The sequence below is a fragment of the Varanus komodoensis genome, unplaced genomic scaffold (genome assembly GCF_004798865.1).
Source record: "Varanus komodoensis strain SLA01 unplaced genomic scaffold, ASM479886v1 scaffold19, whole genome shotgun sequence".
NCBI classification, from domain to species: Eukaryota; Metazoa; Chordata; class Lepidosauria; order Squamata; family Varanidae; genus Varanus; species Varanus komodoensis.
In genome coordinates this window covers 22,993,070-23,013,619 of record NW_025335550.1, presented here as the reverse complement: position 1 = coordinate 23,013,619, position 20,550 = coordinate 22,993,070, and the positions used below count along the sequence as shown (strand labels likewise).

Genomic DNA, 20,550 nt, shown 5'->3' with positions numbered 1-20,550 from the left:
AGTCCACTCTCCTTTAGAAGACAACTCAAACTCTGTGAAACAGAGTCGAAAGCAGGGTGCAATATCCCTGCAGGTCCTCTCTGACAGAAATGTGAAGCAACAGGGTAGCTATTATAAAGCCAACTCAACTGCATGATGTAGCACATTTTCCTACAGAACATTCTTGCAGAAGTATGTAAGACTTCTGACCAGACTGATTGATTGGTTTTAAAGACAGTGAAGTACAGTAGTTAGAGTGCTGGAATGGGATGGAGCAATCTCAGGCCTAGTCCCCACTCAGCCATGCAGCTCACTGGGTGGCTTTGGGCCAGCCATTTACTCTCAACCCAACCTACCTCACAGGCTTGTTATGAGGGTAAAATAGCAAGAAAGAAGGCCAGATAAGTGGCCTGGGGTACCTTGCAAGAGGGTAAAAGATAGGATATAAATATAATGATAAATAACATTAACGGGGCCTAATTATATACAATGTTAGATGAGTTGCCTATAGTATTATGTGAGGTGCGTGTTTTTAAAAATCTGATAGTAACTAATTTGGGGTGGGTGCCTCTTTTGAATTCATTTAAGGCTTAAGGAAGCTGCAGCCTTGAATTTACAAAAGCTTTGCCTCGCTGTCAAGAAGACATTTTGGAGGACTATCATTTATACAGTCACCATAATTTAGAGAGCACTTGACAGTAAATGAAAACAACAAAACCTTCCTTCCATTACCACTGTCTTGAAAATGACAGCAGAAACACCTCCCCCACCCACACACACTCACAAGGTGGGTTCACACCTAACAACAAGCCATGGTGGAAGTACAGAGAAACAACAGCTTGTCAGTTTTCCATGCTTCATCATGGCTTGGTTTACTGTCTGAACCCAGTTATACAATGTTTCCACATGGTTTCTATCTTTCTGCCACAGAGTCTGGCAACAAGAGTGGCTGTGGCTATGATTAGCTGTGTTGGAGCCTGCCATACTCGGCTTGGTTGCTCTGCGCCACTTTTTTCTCTGTCCTTGTGCTGCCTTCCCAATGCCCGGCCAAGGCTGTAGAATCCCAGCAGCTCTGATTCCCACAGCAGCAACCGTAGAAGCAGCTGTACTTGGCACCCAGTCTGGTTGCTGCACTTTGCTGGAGCAGTGCTTGGAAATGCAGGCGTGCTTGTGCTGCTCTAGGAACCAGTGGCCTTACCCATGAGGAGCACATGGGCTTTGTGGAGGCATTACCATCAGGGAGATTGCTCTGAGAAGCCCAGGTCTCCACCCATTCTTCTGTCCTAGACTGCTATGTTGTCCCTGACATTTCTAAGGACTCTGAACAAGCCCTGCTGCCTCTCCCCATCTCCACCAGCTGTGGGACAAACACTCTCCTAACAGTTTGCTGGAAAACTTCCAGCAACAGCAAGGAAAACTTTCCTGGACAGATGCCCAGGGGCTAATAGAATACATGCCACCATTAGAAGGGAAGATGGAGAAGCATGGAAACAAGGCATGCATGAAGCTAAGTACCTGTCTGAACTCAGGACACAAAGATCCCATGAAGTGTAGTTACTGCAGAATTACTTAGCATTATGTATGAATGCACTCACTTTATGTGCTTTGCATTCCAAGCTTGTTCTCTAACATGTTAATTGCAGCACCTGTTTGATAGGGAGAGTGATTGTTATCAGAATTATAACGGGGCAGGGAAGAGTCAAACTTTTCCAGCCTATGTAATTCAAAATAAGTCTCCCTATATCCCACAAATATTACTACAAATACCTCATTTGTTCTCACTACAGGTAGGTCCCTTTTGCATATATAATTTAAAATTGTATACTTTGGGAAAACTGTTTTTTTGCTTTATTACAGTCCTGTTTTAGAAACTATTGTAAACTCCCCAGACAGCTTCAACCATTGGGTGGTGTAGAATTAAAATAAGGTATAATAATTTTGCACTGGCTAACGTTTTTAAAAAACATATTGCAGTTACACCCCTCCTGTTTGCCTCTTGAAAGGAACCCAAAGTGTCTTTCATAATCACCTTTCACTCCATTTTATTCTGGGAGGTGGGTTAGGCAGTGATCTTCATGGCTGAGTGGAGACTAGAGCCCAGATCTCCTAGGTCACCCCCCATCTAACGCTAACAAGTACATCACAGTGGCTTTCAAATCTCAGACAAGAGACTGTTGGAAGGCTAATGTTTTACATCTGTTTCATAAACCACCTAGAGGATCATGTTGACTGGTCAATATATAAGCACTGAAAATAAGTAAATGTGTTTTGCATTATCTTACTTCTGTTTCAGCTAACAAAACTTTTGAATATACCAGAAAACGGGAAATATGTTTTCCTCCTTGAAGTACCATGCTGTAGACTATCTATATGAGGTACAACATCAATGCTGTACATTTCTTGCTGTTTCAGAAGTGATAGAAATAGATACATCCAAAAGTATAAACAACTTTTTAAATAGCAAGTGATTAAATTGTGCTTCGGTTTTTAAAATTATTTTGACAGTATTGCAAAGTTTTAATTTCCTCATTGCTTCATTTAGAAAATCTAACAATGTACAGAATTTCTAATACTTTTTAAAAACTTGTTTCAACTGTGCTTCTCAGTCTCAGAATATGTTGTGACATAACATGAAGAGTTTTATTGCCCATTTTTGCAGAAGGCATTATTGCTTGTGATTTCAGAAGGCATCTCCATTTATCTGTTTAATGTGCACAAAATAGTGTTGATTTTCTTAAAAAGTAAATATTTGGCATAATCCAACAAAGATTAAGAAAATTGTATAAAATTTGACTGGATGGTTTAGCATGTACTTTAGATGCAATCCTAAACACAATAAGATGTAAATACCATTGAAGAAAGCTGGTCATAATTTTCAGGTAAAGATGCATAGGATTGCTGCAAATCTTTTCCACTGAAATCACAGGAACTTGGGTTTTAGAAGAAAATTAGGAGATGGGTCTGAGTTTCTACACATGATAAAGTAGACCTAAAATATGCAGGCAAACAAAATTACTGTGTACTCTGGAAAAGGGAACTAGAACTCCTAATACAATTATTAAGCAATTCCAATGGACAGGACTTGCAGTAGCAACCTAAGCATGTTTGCATGGCTATGAGGGACACAAGGAATTAATTAATACTTAATAAAGTTGAAACAGTGTCACTCATAAACCTGTGGTACACTTTTCTTGTGCAGAGAGTGACTAGACAGAAAATGCTCTTTGAATCATTATCAATTCACATCCCTTCCTGCTTATACCAAGATAAAAATTATTCTCATAATGGAAGCTTTGCTGATGACAAATATAGAAGACCCTGGACAAGAGGTATGTTGTTTTTAGCTTTAGTGTTTAATTTATATTCTAAAACATGCAATTTTGAGTGCAAGAGAACATTAATGTGGAACTCAAACCACTTTCAGAAAGTCATTATTTGTATACCACTCCATATATATATATATATTGTTTGTATGTCATCTTTTGTGAGAGCCTCAGGATGACTTACACAAATAAAATTCCAATACATAACAGTATAACATAAATAAATTAATGACCCTCTCTGGCTGCAAATAAAATATGGTAATAAAATTCAATATTAAAACTTGTTAAAATATTGATTAAATAAAAAGGTCTTAACAGATAGATTGTGGAGTGCTGAACTGTAAAAGCTAAAACCAGCAAGGGATTAAAAATAATATGTTAAAAACAGCCTTCTTTGACAAAAAATGCATTAGCTACTTTACATGGCCAAATGGGGACTAACACTTGGATCCCCTAGGATTCCTTTCACCATGCTTGATGCAATGTCTATTTCCATCTAGTAGAATTCCTCTTCCTGGTGGAGGGGAAAGGAAGAAATGGAATTCACATTGTTTTTTCTGAACTATTTCAGTTTTCTATTTTTTTTCTGTTTTAGTTTCAACTGACTCTGCTCAAATTATGATGAATATTTCTGTGCTTGATCTTTGGAAGAACTGTCTCTCCATAGAAGATTTCTTGGAGAAGTAAGTCCTCTTATGTTTGCAACATAAAAAGTTCCAAATAAACCTCCATTTACTTAGTAGGAAAAATGGAAACCAGCAGGCCAGCCAGGACATTTTCCACATGAAGCAAAGATGGTGTCCCCTCTCCAGTTCCATTTGCAGAATGTGGGCCAGCTGAACTGCCAGTTGAACCTTACTTCAATATTGGTGAGGAGCTAGTGTCTTGCACCACACCTGGTTTAGTGGGGCTATGATAGCCTGTGTGACACACACAACTGTTTTCTCAAACATAGAGGAATAGTCAGGGGACTGCAACCACTGACCCCAGCAACTGCCATTGGAGGTACCCACCTCATTCTGCCTAACAGTAGTCCTGGTCCAGAAAACCAACAATATTTATGCACAAGTAAATAGCGTGTTTAAATTACTATAAACATAAGAGTCAATAGCTGCAAATATAAGAGTTAAAATTATTACCGTATTATCTGCATGGGGAGTGAATAAATACAGTAATGTATCTTGGCTTGTGAGATGCAAGTTCAAACATCATTCCTCAGTAACCAAGCCTCAATGCCCAAACTGTAAAAGCAAAAAATAATAATATATCAGGTGTCGCAAGGAAAAACAGGTTCAAGGTTACAGAGGGCTTTGCACTTTATAAATAATTAGAAAACAGTTTTCTTATTGTTAGTATCACAACACTTATGGACACAATGAAAAAAATCCTTGCTGTAACATGTTTTCTTGGAATTTCCAAAGGAAGCCTACTCTGTGAAAGACTACTTGAATCTTTAAAACCACACATTATGTTTTGTGAAAAATAGAAAATATCTGATCTGTCCTTTTCACAAGTTAAACTCCTAAGCTGACTCAAGAGAGTTCGATTCTGAGAGACAGCACACCACTTCCACTACCAGAAACACTCTAAATTAGCTTTCTCCCACCTTGTGCCCTTCAAATGTTTCCAGCTTCAACACCTACACCAAATTAAGGTCATAGCCAAGAGTTGAGCCACTCCGAGGTTAGGCCTAGTAGCTTTGGGGATGGGGGATAAATTCTTTTATCCATGAATTGTTTTTCTTTCATGTACTAAAATAATCTGTACTCCACTTAGGAAACCCATTTCAAGCACTCTCTACCATATTCATAATGAAGATGTCGAAATTGTTCCAAGTTCAAATCCTTGTTCACAGTTGGATATAAAAGATGCCTGTGTGCTTATGAAAGACACCGAAAGGGCAGACATTTCTTGTGCCAATGAACTGCACTCTAATTATGTTCCAGTAGCACTTAAAGACCAAGAAGAAGGTAAAGACACATTCTGTACTTCACACCTATCAGTGCAGAGCAAAATGACACTTGGATACAAAAAAACAAAACAAAAAAAACATGTTTAGATAAACTACTTATCCATATGTGGCTAAAAAGCTGGGAAATTGCCCAGGACAAGGAACTGGCTAAATTCAAGGCTGGATTAATATTCATGTATATTGTAAAATTGCATGTCTGTTATAGCATTCATGTATATTATATTTTATATTATAGTTTTGTTCTTTAAAGAATAAATCCAGTCCCGGTTTTGCCTTAGTTTATTTCTGAGGCAGATGTTCCCCCAAACCTCAAGTTAAAATTGGAGACATACTTCACACTCACTTCCTTAAAGGTTCTTTAGGGTACACGAATGTAGGCATTACCTGTCCTCAGATGATCCCAACCCTTTCTACAAGAGTCACTGTTGTGATTATTTCTTTTCAATGGTGCCATTCCACTCTGCTCTGGTACTGGCATTATTTCACTGACTTCAAAATTTGGGAATCCTGCTTTACCTCGGGGCCTTGGTTATTTTGTAAACTGAAGCTCTGGACTTCTGTCCCAACATTCTACATAAAGGCACCACAGATTGAGTTTAAGAATTTTAAAAATGTTGTTTCTTGTTACTTTTTAAAAAGGAAATATGCCAAAGGGAAATGTGTACATATAGCAGAGTTATGAGAGAGAGAGAGAGAGAGAGAGAGAGAGAGAGAGAGAGAGAGAGAGAGCGCGCAAAAAGAAAAAATCATGCAAGTGACTTGTGCCATATGAATCTGTTGGCCATAGGGCTGGATGCAGTGGCTAATCACACAATCCTATCCATGGCTACTTAGCAGTAAATCCCATTATGCTGAATGTTGCTTATTCCCTGGTAAATGTGTAGAGGATTGTAGCTGAAGTTAGTTGTGCTTTATTTCAGGGGTGGGCAGCTTCCAGATGTTTTCAACAACTTTGATCCACCTTCACCATTCAACTGTATTGTAATTTGCTTTTCCATTTCTTGCAAGGTTTATATATTGAGGATGAATTTGTTTTTGTGGATAATTTGGTACAGTATGGTAAATGGCTACCTACTCTGCAAATGCTGTTGAGCCGACTAAACATTTTCCACATACAGGATCCCTTTTCGAATTCCAAAGGCGATACTATCACAGAAGAGGATATCTTCAGGTACTATGTAACGCAGTGGTGTTCAGTATGCACTGCTTATGCATACTATCTTAATATATGACCATAATTGTTTTTGTGCATATTGTTGAGTACATATATAGTATATGACCCTGCCAAACTTAAGCCCCTTTAAATGAAATAGGTTTTAGGGTATACTTAATTTTATTTTTGTATAGAACTGTGAATGTTTGCTCCTGCTTGGCCTCTCCTGCAAGTGTGAATGTCTAAAAAAGTCCAGCAATTCCTTATTTAGTTGACATCAGAACCAGGGATCCCTTTTGTTCCAAAACACAGCATGATCCATAAGATAACATTTGTTTATGATACTGTAGATCATCTGGGAGCAACAAGATAGCATCTCAGATTTGGGCAACACGCAAGGTGCACGGTCCTATGCATAGTCAGACAGAAGTCCCACAATTCCCAGTATATACCAGCTAGCTGCCTTAGTAGTTGCCGGACTTTTTTCTGTCTTACCAAACATTGGAATGAGCTCTAATAAACCATGCATGTTTTATTTCAAGACACCCATGCTAATGGAAATGAAAATGCTGTATGTGCTAATATGCAGCTCCTTTATGGCTAGTCAGAATTTTCCAGAATCCTAGCTTACCATTAATTGGCCATTAACTTGTTTCCATGGAAAAGAAGAGGTGTGCTTTTGACTGGATCATAACTTGCCGTTGCTTAGATTGCAATCCTATATGCACTAACCCAGGAGTAAATCCCATTAAACTCTGTGAGACTTCTAAGTAGAGCTGCAAAGATTTGCACTGTTAAAGAATTCATGCTGCAGCTTAATTAAATGCAGTGGCTAAAACTACAACTGACTTGAACAGATTCAAAATTAAAACTGCTTTCAGAATGTATATTGTTTACTCTGAACAAATGAACAGACTGGAGTGCCGATAGAAAACAGAGGAAGGAAAATATTATTACATTGCATTTATATCTGGCTTTTTTTTTCTTCTTGCAAGGAACCCAAGGCAGCTTACATAGTTTTCCTCAATGCCATTTTTATCCTTACAACTACAATACTGTGAGGTAGGTTCGGGTGGGAGTCTGTGACTGGCCCGAATCATCCCGTGATCTTCATGCCTAATGGGCACTAGAACTCAGATCCCTCAAATTGCAGTCGAACTCTCTAACTGCCATACCATGCTTCCAGCGATTATGGACATGATCGTTTTGCTTCCCAGGATTGTGTGCGGGTGGTGGGAACAACAGGATTGTTTGGAGGCCCAGCTCTAAGATCATAAGATCTCAGAGTTGGGACTCTGAAGGCAGAGCCTTAATCTACCTACCCCTTGCAGTGAGCACGAGAAGAGCTGGGCCAGGTGCCTCCACAAAGATCACAAATGTACCTCAGAAGGAGAAAAAGCAATATGTCAATGTGGAAAGGGGAAGAAGCTCGGTCTGATACATATACCAATTTCTCTTGGTGTCCCAGCTTACCTCCATCTCCTTTCTTGGCATCTTATCTAGACGGCTGAAAAGGGTTGCTTAGGTAAAAATCAGGTTGCGTAGCATAGTGGCAGTGGAAATCATCATCGCTGTACCTCCAAGGTCTTTACATCTGGAGGCTTAAATGCATCAGAAGCAGGAGCACCCTGAAGTGCAATCCAGTAAGGCTCCCATAACCCTGCAAACTTGGTGAATTTTGGGCATTCTACGCATCACCTTCACACTCCTCCTGCCATGCAAGACACTTATGTGGCCGATTTTGGCCATTCAGGAGAGAAGCTTCAGAACATCAGGGTGCTGTGTATGTTGGCAAACTCTGTCTCCTCTGCCCTGTCTCTAAAAGCCTGTCCCCAAGGTACCTGTTGTGATCTCAAAGCTGCACCCAACACAATTCTTTTCACGCCAACTATAAAGCTGGGGGAAGGGCATCCCCAGTTAGGAGTCCCAGCTCTAACCATACAGCAAGCTTCCTATGGATTTTCTGAATTATCCTATTACCATCTAGATTCTGTCCCACAGCCCTATTACACTGTAATAGGGATTCTCCCATATTGCTCTGTATTTTTTCAACTGTATAAAAACATTCCCTCTCGCTATGAGCAATGAGAGGAAAATCACTTGGGCCAGACTCAGAGCTGGTTTAAAATCGGCTTGATGTTAGGTCTTGTCAGCTGAGAAGGCTGTAGATCCTTTGAATCTATACTGCTCCCTCTCTACACACTGGACACCTCTAGCATGCTTCTTCCTTTCTTCCCATAAAGTCAGGGTCACAACCTTATACAGGAAACCATTCTGAAAACTTCCACAGTGATCAGGAGGGAACAGACAGAGGGCTCCAGAGTTGGAAAAATATCTCTGAGAGTGAAGCTTTGCCTAAGATCCGGGGGTGGGGGGGCACCATGGGTGAAGGGATTTATTGTACTGCAATAGTGAATGTTTTTTTTTATCCAGTCAAAATTAGTATGAGGTATAACTTAAGTGTCATCTCAGCTATTTTTCTTTACTATACAATAACATAGATTTGTTGTACGAGAGAGATGTTACTTTACTCAATATTCAGAATTCAACATTCTGAATTCCTTTGCCCTTGAGGAAGGTTTCTAATGAAATGTGTTGGGCACTTTACTGTTTTATTAAATTTTCAGCACCATTTCACTCTTTTGTACCTGGTTCTACCCTCACCTACTGCCAGTTTATGTTTTTAAACTGTTTTCTAGATTATTCAAATTAACGCTTCTTTTAATACATTACAGAATACAGATACTGTGTTACATGGATATGTTATGCCAACTTTGGAATTTTGGCAGTAAATCATTGTGGAAATAAGTCTTTTCCTATAAGTCTTCATATTCATTGCCTATTTACCAATACTGTTTTCCCTGAAGAATATTAATCCTGAGTGAATTATAATTTTGGACCATTTCCCCCTCCAAAACTTGCAGCATTTAAGCATAATCGTATCCAGTTGATCTCTGCTACCCATACCAAGTTTTATAAAATTGCCAATAATGGATGCTTCTGTTGAATATAAACATCAGTGTAGAAAGTTTAACTGGTTTTGCAAGTGTAAATGTCTTTGTTTTTGTTAAACCATAAATTGGCTGTTTAGAAAGAATTAACTGATGGTTTGTTTGGTTTTTTTTTCAAGAGAATGCTTTACTTTTGAAAGAAGTGTGACACCTCAATCCAAAGAGAAACAACTACATGAAGATTTTTGCAAAGTTTCTTTAGAGGAAGAAGAGGTATGTGAAGTACTTTAGTGAATCAAGCATACTATATGCAATAATTATGGGAGGATCTGCACTGTATTCCGGAGGCACATTTTTTTCAAAATGCAATGTTTCCTGAGAACACATGCAAAGAAATATAGCACATCGTGTTGTATTTATAACACAATCAAGTGCCACATGCAAGTGCATAGTGTTCTAATTTCAGGAGAAGCAGGAACAGTTTGAAAGGTCAGGTTTGTTTTATCATTTGTATTTGTCATGCAAGTCCATGATACAGGGCTTAGTATACAGGGGAAATGGGAGGGCATGATATACCAGAGTTTCCTTTTTCTCTTTGCATTTGTGATGTTTATTTTATTTTCTTTATTTCCACTGATTCCATGCACACCTTTGATTATGCACAGCAATGGCAGTTTAAAAATAAATCATGTGGTTTAATCGCACATTCTCAGCATCATACATCTGTAGTCAAAAAAATAATTTCAAAAATAGAAGAGGGGGAGAAATATGGGTGAAGAATGAAGGTGGAAAGCCATGGTGCCATTTTTGGTGTATGTTTGTTTTTTGTTTGCTTTTTCCTGCCTCCAAACCCTCTAAAATCAGTCTATGGGGAGAACTGAGAATGAAAGAAGGAGGAAGATATAAAAGGAAGGGGAAAGAAGGTGGGGAAAATATTGCAAAACAGTTTCTATAGCTTTAAAGCTACTCTTTCCAGTATGACTTATAATCCTCTAGGTTGGAACACATCTCTGTAATATATGAAACCTTGAGAACCAAAAACCCCCCATCATATTTGGCTTGGAAACCACAGGATGCTGTGAGAAGGAAATAGCATCATTACAAAAGGTTGCGGTGTGCCTTTGTGCACACAAGATGCTAGAGCAACATTAAGAAACCATTGCATAGATTAGTCCTTGCTCCTTGTTTACAAAATTGAAATTACCGTAAGTCTGGGCCTCTCCTGTCTCCCTTTGCTCATCCTTTGTTGAGCAAAGCTTACAGATGTAGAGCTTGTAAAAAGCCAGTGAGCTCACATGTGCTAACAAATGCAAATTCTCTGTACAACAAGCAGCTGCTGATCATGTTCAGCTTCATGACATGGTTATGCTGCCTCTGTGCACTTTGCTACACAAGGCATTTATTGTGCACTAGTGACCCCTCATTCACAAAAGTTTGTGGGGCTTTTTCATAACCTCCTCCTCCAGTGCCTCTTCCTTGTTGTACAGCCTTTTTCATGAGTGTTTGTAGAGCAAGGAAGGTCTGGTATAAAATTTCAAATTGCAGCAAAGGGAACAGAACCCTGTGAATTGCCACAGATCCACTATACTGCAGCTATGCCATAGCACCACCTTGTGCTTGCCTAATAAAATATATGGAAAAGCAGAGAAATATATACCCAAGGGAAGGGCTCGGCAACCTTAAACACTCAAAGAGCCATTTGGATCCGTTTCTCACAGAAAAAAAAAAACACCGGGAGCCACAAAACCCTTTTGACATCTAAAATGAAGATAACACTGCATATATCATTTTTTACCTTTATGCTTTGTATTAAAAAAACTATAGTATGTTGCATTTATGAAATCAATGAACTGCTACACAGAAAACAATTTTTTATTTCTGCATGCAACAAAAACATTTTGAACTCCGAAAAAAAAGTTGCTGGGTTGAAGGTTACTTTCAAATAAAATACTCAATGTCTATTTGAGTCCTCCTTGTATTTATGAAATAAAAAGTCAAACTTAAATTATGATTTTTGCTCAGATCAACCTTCCGCATCAGTTCTGAAATGGCTTTTTTTCCTCTCATCTCCATCTGGATATTTTTCAGCGAAGGCTGTGTGTTTATTGTGGAAATGTCTTGCAACATTTGACTTTTGTTGTTTGCCAATTTCTCACCACTTATTAAGCATACTGGTAAACCAGTCTCATCAGCAGTGAAAGCAATCTGCCCACGTACCATTAAATGTTCTGTTTTCTTCTGAAACTTTTCTTTTCTTGGATTTATCCATGGTTGGCCTACCAGGGGTTGAAAAGCTCAATAAATCGCATGCAGGCAGGTGTCGCACATTGGTGGGTGTGAAACATGTTTTGAGCGACAGGGAGCCGCAGCAGAGGGATGAAAGAGCCACATGCGGCTCTGGAGCCGCAGGTTGCTGACCCCTGCCCAAAGGGGAAAATGTGTAAAGGATGTAATTATCCTTCTTCAAGGAGAAGAAAGTAAGAAGTCTTAGTAAAGCAATGGGTTAAATGCTTATGTAGAAAAGCCCTCAAAGTTCAGGAACAGTGTTGGCCGTTTTGGTGTAGTCACCAAGAGTGTGGGACTGGGACTTAAGCAACCTGGTTCCTGCTCAGCTATGGAGCCAACTCTGGGCCAGTCACAGACTCTCAGCCCAACCTACCCCACAGGATTGTTGTTGTGGAGATAAGATTGAATACAGGAACAGTAGAATGATGTAAGCCACTTTGAGTTCTTTGTAAGAAAAAAGGCAGGATATAAATCTAAGAATTAAATATTTTTTTCTGGACCTTTTGCTGGTTTAGAAGGCACATAGTGCTGAGGTGATTAGATTTACTCTGAGTTGGAGCAAAACTTGTGAATTTCGCAAATAATTTAAGACAGGGTTGAATTCAGAGGTGTGGATTGCAGCTTTGCAAGATCCCACAGGTGGGAAGATGATGGGAAACCCAAGAGGGTTCTGGGGACAACAGAATAGTGTGTGAGCTGAGACTGAGGGTTGTACCGGGCTGGAAGAATTGATGAAAATGTCTCCCCCTTTCTTTCAGCAGAGATGGGAGTAGGGGCTCTACTGGATCCTGTTTCTATCTGATAATGGAAGGAGCCTTTCTGTTTGTGGGGCAACTTTGGATCCAATCCACTGCAGTTAATCTTATTCTATATCATTATCATCTGCACAAATTTTGTTTAAAGGTTTTTATTCACTTAAAAGCAAAATTCTAGAGACTATTTTGAGGAAAAATGCCAGTTCTTTTTCTTTCTAGGTACTTATACTTCCTATCCCATTAAAATTCTATAAAACAGCAGACATAAACCTAGACACTGAGATTCCCACCTGTTTGGTACTGAAATCCTTATTACAAGTAACTCTGGAGGCTATAGGCAATGAAAATGAATGCTCTAAAATAATCAGCCAAGGTAAGCTAATGATAATGATACTAAATCTTGGGTTTCATATGGTCCAAGTTTTATTTATTATTTTATTTTTATTTTATAAAAAATATTATTTTATTTCTGTTCTTTATAACTGGTATATTTAAAAATGGATTCTATGCATCCTACATGGGAAAAAACCATTCTTCGATTGCATGTTAATGTCTTTTTTTCAGATCTTGAAATGAAAACTATACCTGAGAAAATAGAGATTCCAAATTATTGTTCCACACAGGAAGTTGGTGCCAGTCGGAACGGAAGTGCCCTGGAATTTAACGAGCTGGGTAGGGTGCTTAGCACAGGCCTGTTTGAGACAGTGCTAAGATATTTTTGAGAATGTCATATAGCTCTGTTGATCTGATTTTATTTCTTAGAGTTTTTTGACACGAGGCATTCATTGCACTTTTGTGATTCTATGTACACTCTTCCTCACTCACAGAAGTTTGTGAGTGCTTTTCATAACATTGTCATCCTCCAGGGCCTCTCCCATGTTTTCTAACTATTTTCACAGCTTTCTTTAGTTAAGAAATTCAGCTATTTTGCTGCATGCTGCCATTATTTGCTATAGAAGTATAGTGTAATTTTGTGGTTCCACTCTATACCCCAGTGCTGCTGTATGTTACATAATAAAGCATACAGGGACATATAGAACAAGTCTCCGTCAGTGAAAACTGAAGAAGCCTCAGTAAAGCTCTGGGTTAAATGCTGCATATAAAGTAGCTGTTAGTCCTGAATTGCTGAAGGGGACTGGGCAGAGAAAATAAGTTTAGGAATCACTGGTGCTCTGCGTAAGGACCATGGAGGGTATGAAGTGGAGGAGATACAAATAGTGATTGCTCTGGTATGCTGTTTTTGGTTTCCTTTGCCAGACCTATCCTGTTGGTATCTGTCTGCCTTCAGAATAAATACATGGAATAAATAGATTAAAGTCTTCTGCATGTTCATCTGATTGAAAGTTTGGTCGGTACTTTTTTCAGGGATGGGGTTGGGTAACAGCTTATTCTCTTAGAAAGGACAAGGAGAGGTGATTTTGTTATTGTGGCAGGGTCCTTGTTATGGGCTAGACTTCTTTTTAAATGTATGAGGTGTGTCCAGAATATAATGAGAATGATGTCCCTACACTCGAGAAGGGCTCTCTGAAAGGAGAAGCGGTGTCAGGTATACGTTAGAACACTGATCAGTTTCATTCCAGCCCTGTCAGTGTTGAGACATTCTTTTATGTGACACCCTGTTCAAGTGCCTCATATTAAGAAAAATGCAAGCGTGTTTGGAGCAGCAGTACGTGATAATTTTTTTTGTGAAATTGGGTAAAAGTGCATCAGAAACTTTGGAAATGGTGAGGAAAGCTTATGGAGGAGCTGCACTATCATCTGCAGAAGTGTACCGATGGCACAAGGCCTTCAAGGAAGGATGATAAGGTGTTGAGAATAAACAGCGATCATGACACCCTTCTTTGTCAAAAAAGAGACAGAATGTGGATGCAGTGAGGTCTGTTCACACAACCCACCGAGTCATAGTGCTTTGGCTGTCAGAGAGTTTTTGGCTGAAAAACGCATCATGGTGCTTGCCCATCCGCGCCTCAGCCCCGACTTGGCTCCTTGCGACTTTTTCATACTCCCAAAGATGAAGAATGGTTTGAAAGGACACCATTTTGGTAGTGTGGATAACATCCAAAGAGCCACTACGCAGGCTCTGAACGCTATCCCACTTGAAGACTTCCAGGGATGCTATGAAGAATGGAAAAATCACTGGGAGTGTTGTGTATTTTCACAAGATGCATACTTTGAAGGAGACAATGTTCAATTGTAATTTTTTTCAATAAAATATTTTTAAAAATATCATTCTCATTACTTTCTGGACACACCTCATATTTCAGTGCCGTGTATTCCTAATACAGAAAAGTTTATTTCTATCATACTGACTCTCCCTGTAATTTCCAGCAAGTCGTGCTTCATTTCATCCTGAAGAACTGGATGTACCATTGACCCCTCCAAATATATCAGAGAAGCTGCATGTGAATTTACTATACGCACAACTACAACCAGAAGCAGTTTCTCCCTTTAGTAAAAGGCAAGTGGAAGCCTGTGATGGAATAAAACAAGTTGATGATCCAAACTGATAGAAATGTGATATATTGAATGTAATGAAATGAACATGCTATAAAGCATCAATTCATACAGAATGTACTCCTGCATTTGTACCACATGCAATATGTGATTTTAGGATCACCATTAAAATTAAATATGTACAATTAAGTTCCAGTAACCCAAACAGTTTCTCAGTACAAAAAAAAAAAAAAATGTTTTTGGGATGGCAATAAAGCCATGCACAGTCACAGAGCTGGGCTATAGCATCTTATGCAACAAAGGGAGTGATGATTGTTTGAATAAACCAAGCCAAAACTGTGTGTGTGTAGTCCATGAAAAATATTCATACATAAGTCACTTATTAAAAATAAAATTTGGGTTAAATTTTGAAGTGCCTGCTGTTCTGTGTTGGGAAGGTGTTGCTAGGGATGTGAGCACAGGCCATTTTGGTGATGCCACTTGGGAACTGTGAAGGAACTGTCAAAACAATGAGTATGAACACTGACTGTCAAGCCAGCAATTGTGGAGGGGAAAATGGTTAAAGGGCCGAAAAGGCTTTGTCATACAAAAACAGGTTGCAGTCACAGCTGGGGACACTCAGCCAGTGCCAATCACCGTAAAGTGTGGCACTGGTGCTGGCCTGGATGAGTTTGCAAGAGCAGCAAGAGACTTTTGCCAAGTGGCTCTCTAACCACTTCCCAGTACCCACGGTGGGGTTAGTCACTGAGGTTTGGAAAACATAACAAGCCATCTTGGATACAAGGACTTTTAGAAGAAGCTATGTGTTATCGGGGTAATTTGTTGCCCCCAGACAAGCCGACCCGTGGAAAATAGCCTGGGTTTGCAAATTGTGTCCATCCACCATGGCTTGTCACTAATGATGTGTTTTTATATTACACTGGCCCAGCCAATATAAAGCAAGTTTGGAAATGAGACACAGAACTTGCCTACCCAAGTATTTTATTTTTTCCTATTTCTTCTTTTCCTTAGCAGTTTTATTACCAAATCCACTGCAATGCAATTAGAAGACCTAATGTGGCAATCAGAAAAATACCCAAATCCTATGAATTCCTTTTTTCTTGCAGGTAAATCAGTTCAGATTCTTATTCAGATTTATCTTTATTTCAAATGCTGAATACATACCCCACAGATCCATAAATCCCAAGAGCACAATCAGTGCCATGACTATACCAAGCTGAGCATCTGTTCCAAGTTATGTGCTAAGATGTATTTCCTTCTCATTAAAAAAATCATGTTCTAAAGAGAAATTTCTGGCATATCCAGTACAACCAGTGCAGGATAACATTTTTGAAAATCTTCTGTGTATTAATAAAGAATAAAGCAGTTTCTCAAAGGTAAAATGTAAGTGCAGTCAAGTGCAAGTTAACTTTGATGTGAATTCTATTGTGTTCAGCTGGGCTTACATTTAGTAAGAACGTTTATGATTGCAGGATCAGGCTACAATCCTATTAGCACTTACTTGGAAAGAAATAAGTAGAAAATAAATAGGTCTTAGGCCTGGGAATGCAATGTGGACCTCTGGGCTTCTGCAGAAGGCCATGTCCCCTTCCCTCAAGCCCATTGTTTTGTGGTTTCCCAGTTTGCGTGCATTCTCCTCCATTCTGATAGTTTATGGTGCCTCTCCTATGGCTTAGTTACTGGCCACAAAGGTTTTAAGCTAAAATATGCTGGTATTTTGCTTTTGGCTCCACCTCTTTTGATTTTGCCCCCCACCCATCACTAGGATGCTTCTCCCAAATGGAGTTAAGCCCTTGGGCTGAAAGAGGTTCTGCACTCCTGCAGAATTTCAGTGACAGTCTGTTATGCATCCCAGTTCAGAAAAGCTAATATATGCCTTGCTAACTTTCTGTCCCTCACAGAAAGGGTTTCTGCACAAGTAAAATTGTGCTATGAATGTGGAGAAAGCGCTGTCCATGTAGTTTCTTCTCTGGCATCCCTGGGCTGTGGGATTAAGATTCAAGTGCAGCATTGAACAAGTGGTTTGTCAGCTTTGATCAAACATTTTGAAGGAGGAAAGTATCTTACACCTCCATTTTTTCTCTGTTGTGGGTAATATGTGGTAGGACAATACAGAAAACGGTTTGGATCAGACCTTTCTGGTCTCAAATGGGTAACCAGCATTGATAATCTGTTCAGCAGCTAGCCAGGCACCTATACATAGGCACCTAAAGCCAAGATAAAACTAGATTATTTTTATTAATAGCCTGTTTTGCATTTTGTCTTTTTTCATAGAGCATCAGACTTCTATACCTCCATGTCACCACCTTCCAGTTACAGAACTGAAAACATTGCTCTGTATACATGAAGACATTTCAGTGATCAACACCTTAGAGGAAGATGGAATGATTAATTTATGGGAGATAATGTCTTTCCCATCTACTTTAGAAGCACTGAGCATAGATTTAAGTGATGGAGAAAGACCTGTTTGTACTAGCGTGGAAGTATTCTCAAAACTGACTCACTCTCAGTTACACAGTAAGTACTTTGGATTTTTCACAAGTGACAAGAATAACAAGATTTTTGTTGTTGTTGTTTAACAGAAGATTCAGTTTACTGGTAGGCAGTAGCACACTCCTAACTCCTCCAATACTTATTACAATACTTTAGCTGACTGTAAGGCCTAGGTGAGACTTACTTAGCAGTAGATATGCATAAGATTACAACCCAGTTTCTGGAAGAGCTTTGGCTTCATCTCTCTTGTTCCCTGTGCACCTTATGACAGCACTCCCATATGCTTTATTCTATTTAGAAAATGTACTTGTTTCTGGAAAGAACAAAGAAATCAGGTAGAAGAGGAAAGGGGAAATTCCTATGCAACAGGGGAAGGCAGCCAGGCAGCATAGTTCTGCAACCTGATCTAGTATAAGCCTCTCCATTGCTGGATCAAAGAGAATTGGGCAGGGTGTTGGGGTGAGGGTCCTATTATACACATCTAGTTTAATTGCCAGGTGTCCAGGGTGTTCCATGTTAGGAAAGGGGTTGGTATATCATAGAAACACAGAAACAGAGCGAGTCAGAAGGGGCCTCCCAGGCCATCTAGCTTATGTGGCAGCTTTACTACTAACTTACCCAGCTGTGTGGCTGTTCACAACCTGGTCTGCTAGGAGCCAGAAAGGCTCTTTAGGATTTGACTGGTTACAAGAAAAAGGATTTATAGTACTCACAAAACATCCAGTACTTTTACATACTGATTGGTTCATGCAGGTAAAGCTTAGAAATCAATGTGACTGGCAGATAGCCAACCAGGCATCTGTTGCCTCATGGAAAGTCAGGGGAGAGAGAGAAGTGAATGTCTCCTTAGAAAGATTCCCAGATGTGGAAGGAAGTGGGTTTTGCAGGGCAGTTTCCAGTTTCCTCCCCTAGTGACACTATGTGTACAAGTATATCTAACATTCTGGTAGACTGTGCTCAGAGCTGCTAGAAGCAAAACAAGCAGTTCAGTTTTGTTGTGCATTGCCTTTATTATTCATCTCCATTAAAGAGAATAAACAACTGATCCACAAAGACTTGATGAGGTTTCTTTTAGCTGCAGTATAACTAGAAGCAACAGCTCACTGGAAAGTGGGCAAGGGCCTCTTGGAACAGGGGTGGATGGTTAAGGTGTGAATGTTGGCACTCTTGAAGAATTTAATGCCTAAAGGGTAACAAGATGGCTTAAAATTGCAACAAAATTATCAAAATCTGGTTTCCTTTCATAACATAAGTTAATAAGAACTCTTGAGAGGAGAGGATTCCCTAATGCACACTGTAAATTCTGGTGAGTTATTTTTTAACAATTTCTGAAGCAACTTTCTCTATACCTATTTGTTGTAATGTTCTGTAATGTTCTTTGTTTAATAGTCACTAATTGAATACAACCTAATAAGTGGAAAGGTCCTTACAAATGCTGTGTACATAATTCTTACATAATTATAAGAAATTTCAATTTGCCAGACACACAGTATACAAACTGAACATGACACAACATGTTGGGTGACTTGGAAAGTTGGAATTAATTTGTGGCCAACTTTTAAACCTACATAACTTCATAATCCAACCTCATAACTCTACATAATATTCTAAGGGACTTCTTTTCATGAGGTATTTATTGTGCATCCATGATTCCTCACTCACAGAAGTTTACGTGGCCTTCTCACAAAGTTGTGGCTCTCCAAGACCTCTCCTGAGTTTTACTGCCACTTTCACAAGGATCTTTTGGAGCAAGGAAAGTCTGGTATTAAATTTCAAACTGGAACAAACACTGTGTAAAAACTCACAAATCTGCTCTACTGCAGATAACACCTCCTTTTTAAATTTAAAGCTGAGGGGAGGAAGTCCATGTAAAGATACATTTTTTTTTCCTTCCATAAATGGGGGAAGCCTCCAGTAACATGGCAGATTAAAACTCTCATGCAGAGAAGTCCTATGTTTCTGAGTGCGCTATGTTTAGTAGAGAAATAGGGAAACATTTATATGCACAGCACGAACATGTTTTTCCCCTTTTTAGACTGGATTGAAGAGAAAAATTCTTTTGTGAACACTACAGAGGATTCTTTTGATGTTCCTGATTCTAGCGGAACAAATTATTCTTGTTGGTCTCCGCAGAAGAAAAAGTTATCTCCTGCACAGCCCTTGGAGACTACATCAGTACAATACATCACATCTATAATAGGAGACATTGCACCTACTGAAAATCAACTAAAGAGTGAAACTGCAAAACCAATGCATTTTGGAAACAAAGCAGGGGGCAAAAATGATCAATTATACTCACCAGCTAGTTGCAAGGAGGTATCTTTTGAAGCAAACAGTACACCACGAAAGACAAAACCTGCTGTGTTTCAGCTGCCTAAAAAATGTACCAATGATTTTGACCTTTTGAACGACTTTATTATGCTGCGATCTAAACATGTGTTCATCCAAAGTGAGGAAGCAAACTATGTGGCTGTTCAAGAGGAAGGTAGGTTGAGTTCTTTTTTTCAGAAACCACACATATCATAATTCCAGGCTGTAAATCTATACTGGAGATTGAATTACCTCCTTTTTTAACCTGAGGTCATCTTCTCCCCTTGTATATTGTTCTAATATCTCTTCTACTCTGAAATGTTCATGTAAAAATTAGCTTTTCTAATCCATAAGATTACATTCACCCCTCTTCACTGTTGTGACTCAGATTTTTATAAGAGTCACAGCTAAAGATCATATTTTCTCTTTGTCAAATGAAAAAAACAGTAAATGCTACATCTGGGAAAAGGCTATGTAAAGCAGTGAGAACTGAAAAAGGTGGAGTCAGAGGCAGATATGCCTTAAGGCATATCAGCATGAGACATAGATCGGTTTGACAGTCATTCCCCTACCACAGGAAACCCTTCAAACAATGGGGTCCCCCACTCAGCACTTGCAGGCTCCTCCAGTGTAATCCACAAAGCCCTCTGTTCCATGACCCTTAAAACTATCTGTTTATTTTGGAAACTATTAGGGTGCCAGGCTCTCCTTCCTGTTCCTACACTTGCCACTGACCAGCTTTTCAATGGGCAGAAAGGGAAAGAAAGAGCTGCTTCCAGGCCTCATCTTTCTCTGTTGCTCCCATCAGTCTTACCTTCTAGGCTTGTTCTTTCTCTCAAACCCTTTCCTTGCGGTTTCTCTCCCTTCCTAGCCT

General features: G+C 39.3%; 2 protein-coding genes across 2 annotated transcripts in view; both read left to right on the top strand.

Annotated features, from left to right (window-relative positions):
- The window catches only part of LOC123022427 (protein shortage in chiasmata 1 ortholog-like), a 27,988-nt gene extending 7,901 nt beyond the window's left edge, over nucleotides 1–20,087 (top strand). The window contains exons 3-15 of the mRNA XM_044428130.1: nucleotides 2,273–2,354; nucleotides 3,179–3,308; nucleotides 3,898–3,985; nucleotides 5,079–5,272; nucleotides 6,283–6,445; nucleotides 9,558–9,651; nucleotides 12,639–12,792; nucleotides 12,984–13,091; nucleotides 14,748–14,877; nucleotides 15,885–15,979; nucleotides 17,148–17,390; nucleotides 19,402–19,851; nucleotides 20,065–20,087. Of these exons, the coding sequence (XP_044284065.1) occupies nucleotides 2,310–2,354; nucleotides 3,179–3,308; nucleotides 3,898–3,985; nucleotides 5,079–5,272; nucleotides 6,283–6,445; nucleotides 9,558–9,651; nucleotides 12,639–12,792; nucleotides 12,984–13,091; nucleotides 14,748–14,877; nucleotides 15,885–15,979; nucleotides 17,148–17,390; nucleotides 19,402–19,851; nucleotides 20,065–20,087 (1,917 nt within the window). The 5' untranslated portion in view covers nucleotides 2,273–2,309. The remainder of the gene's footprint in view (nucleotides 1–2,272; nucleotides 2,355–3,178; nucleotides 3,309–3,897; nucleotides 3,986–5,078; nucleotides 5,273–6,282; nucleotides 6,446–9,557; nucleotides 9,652–12,638; nucleotides 12,793–12,983; nucleotides 13,092–14,747; nucleotides 14,878–15,884; nucleotides 15,980–17,147; nucleotides 17,391–19,401; nucleotides 19,852–20,064) is intronic.
- The window catches only part of SHOC1 (shortage in chiasmata 1), a 26,483-nt gene continuing 21,826 nt past the window's right edge, over nucleotides 15,894–20,550 (top strand). Inside the window, exons 1-3 of the mRNA XM_044428129.1 lie at nucleotides 15,894–15,979; nucleotides 17,148–17,390; nucleotides 19,402–19,851. The gene's annotated coding sequence lies outside the window, so the exon portion shown is untranslated. The remainder of the gene's footprint in view (nucleotides 15,980–17,147; nucleotides 17,391–19,401; nucleotides 19,852–20,550) is intronic.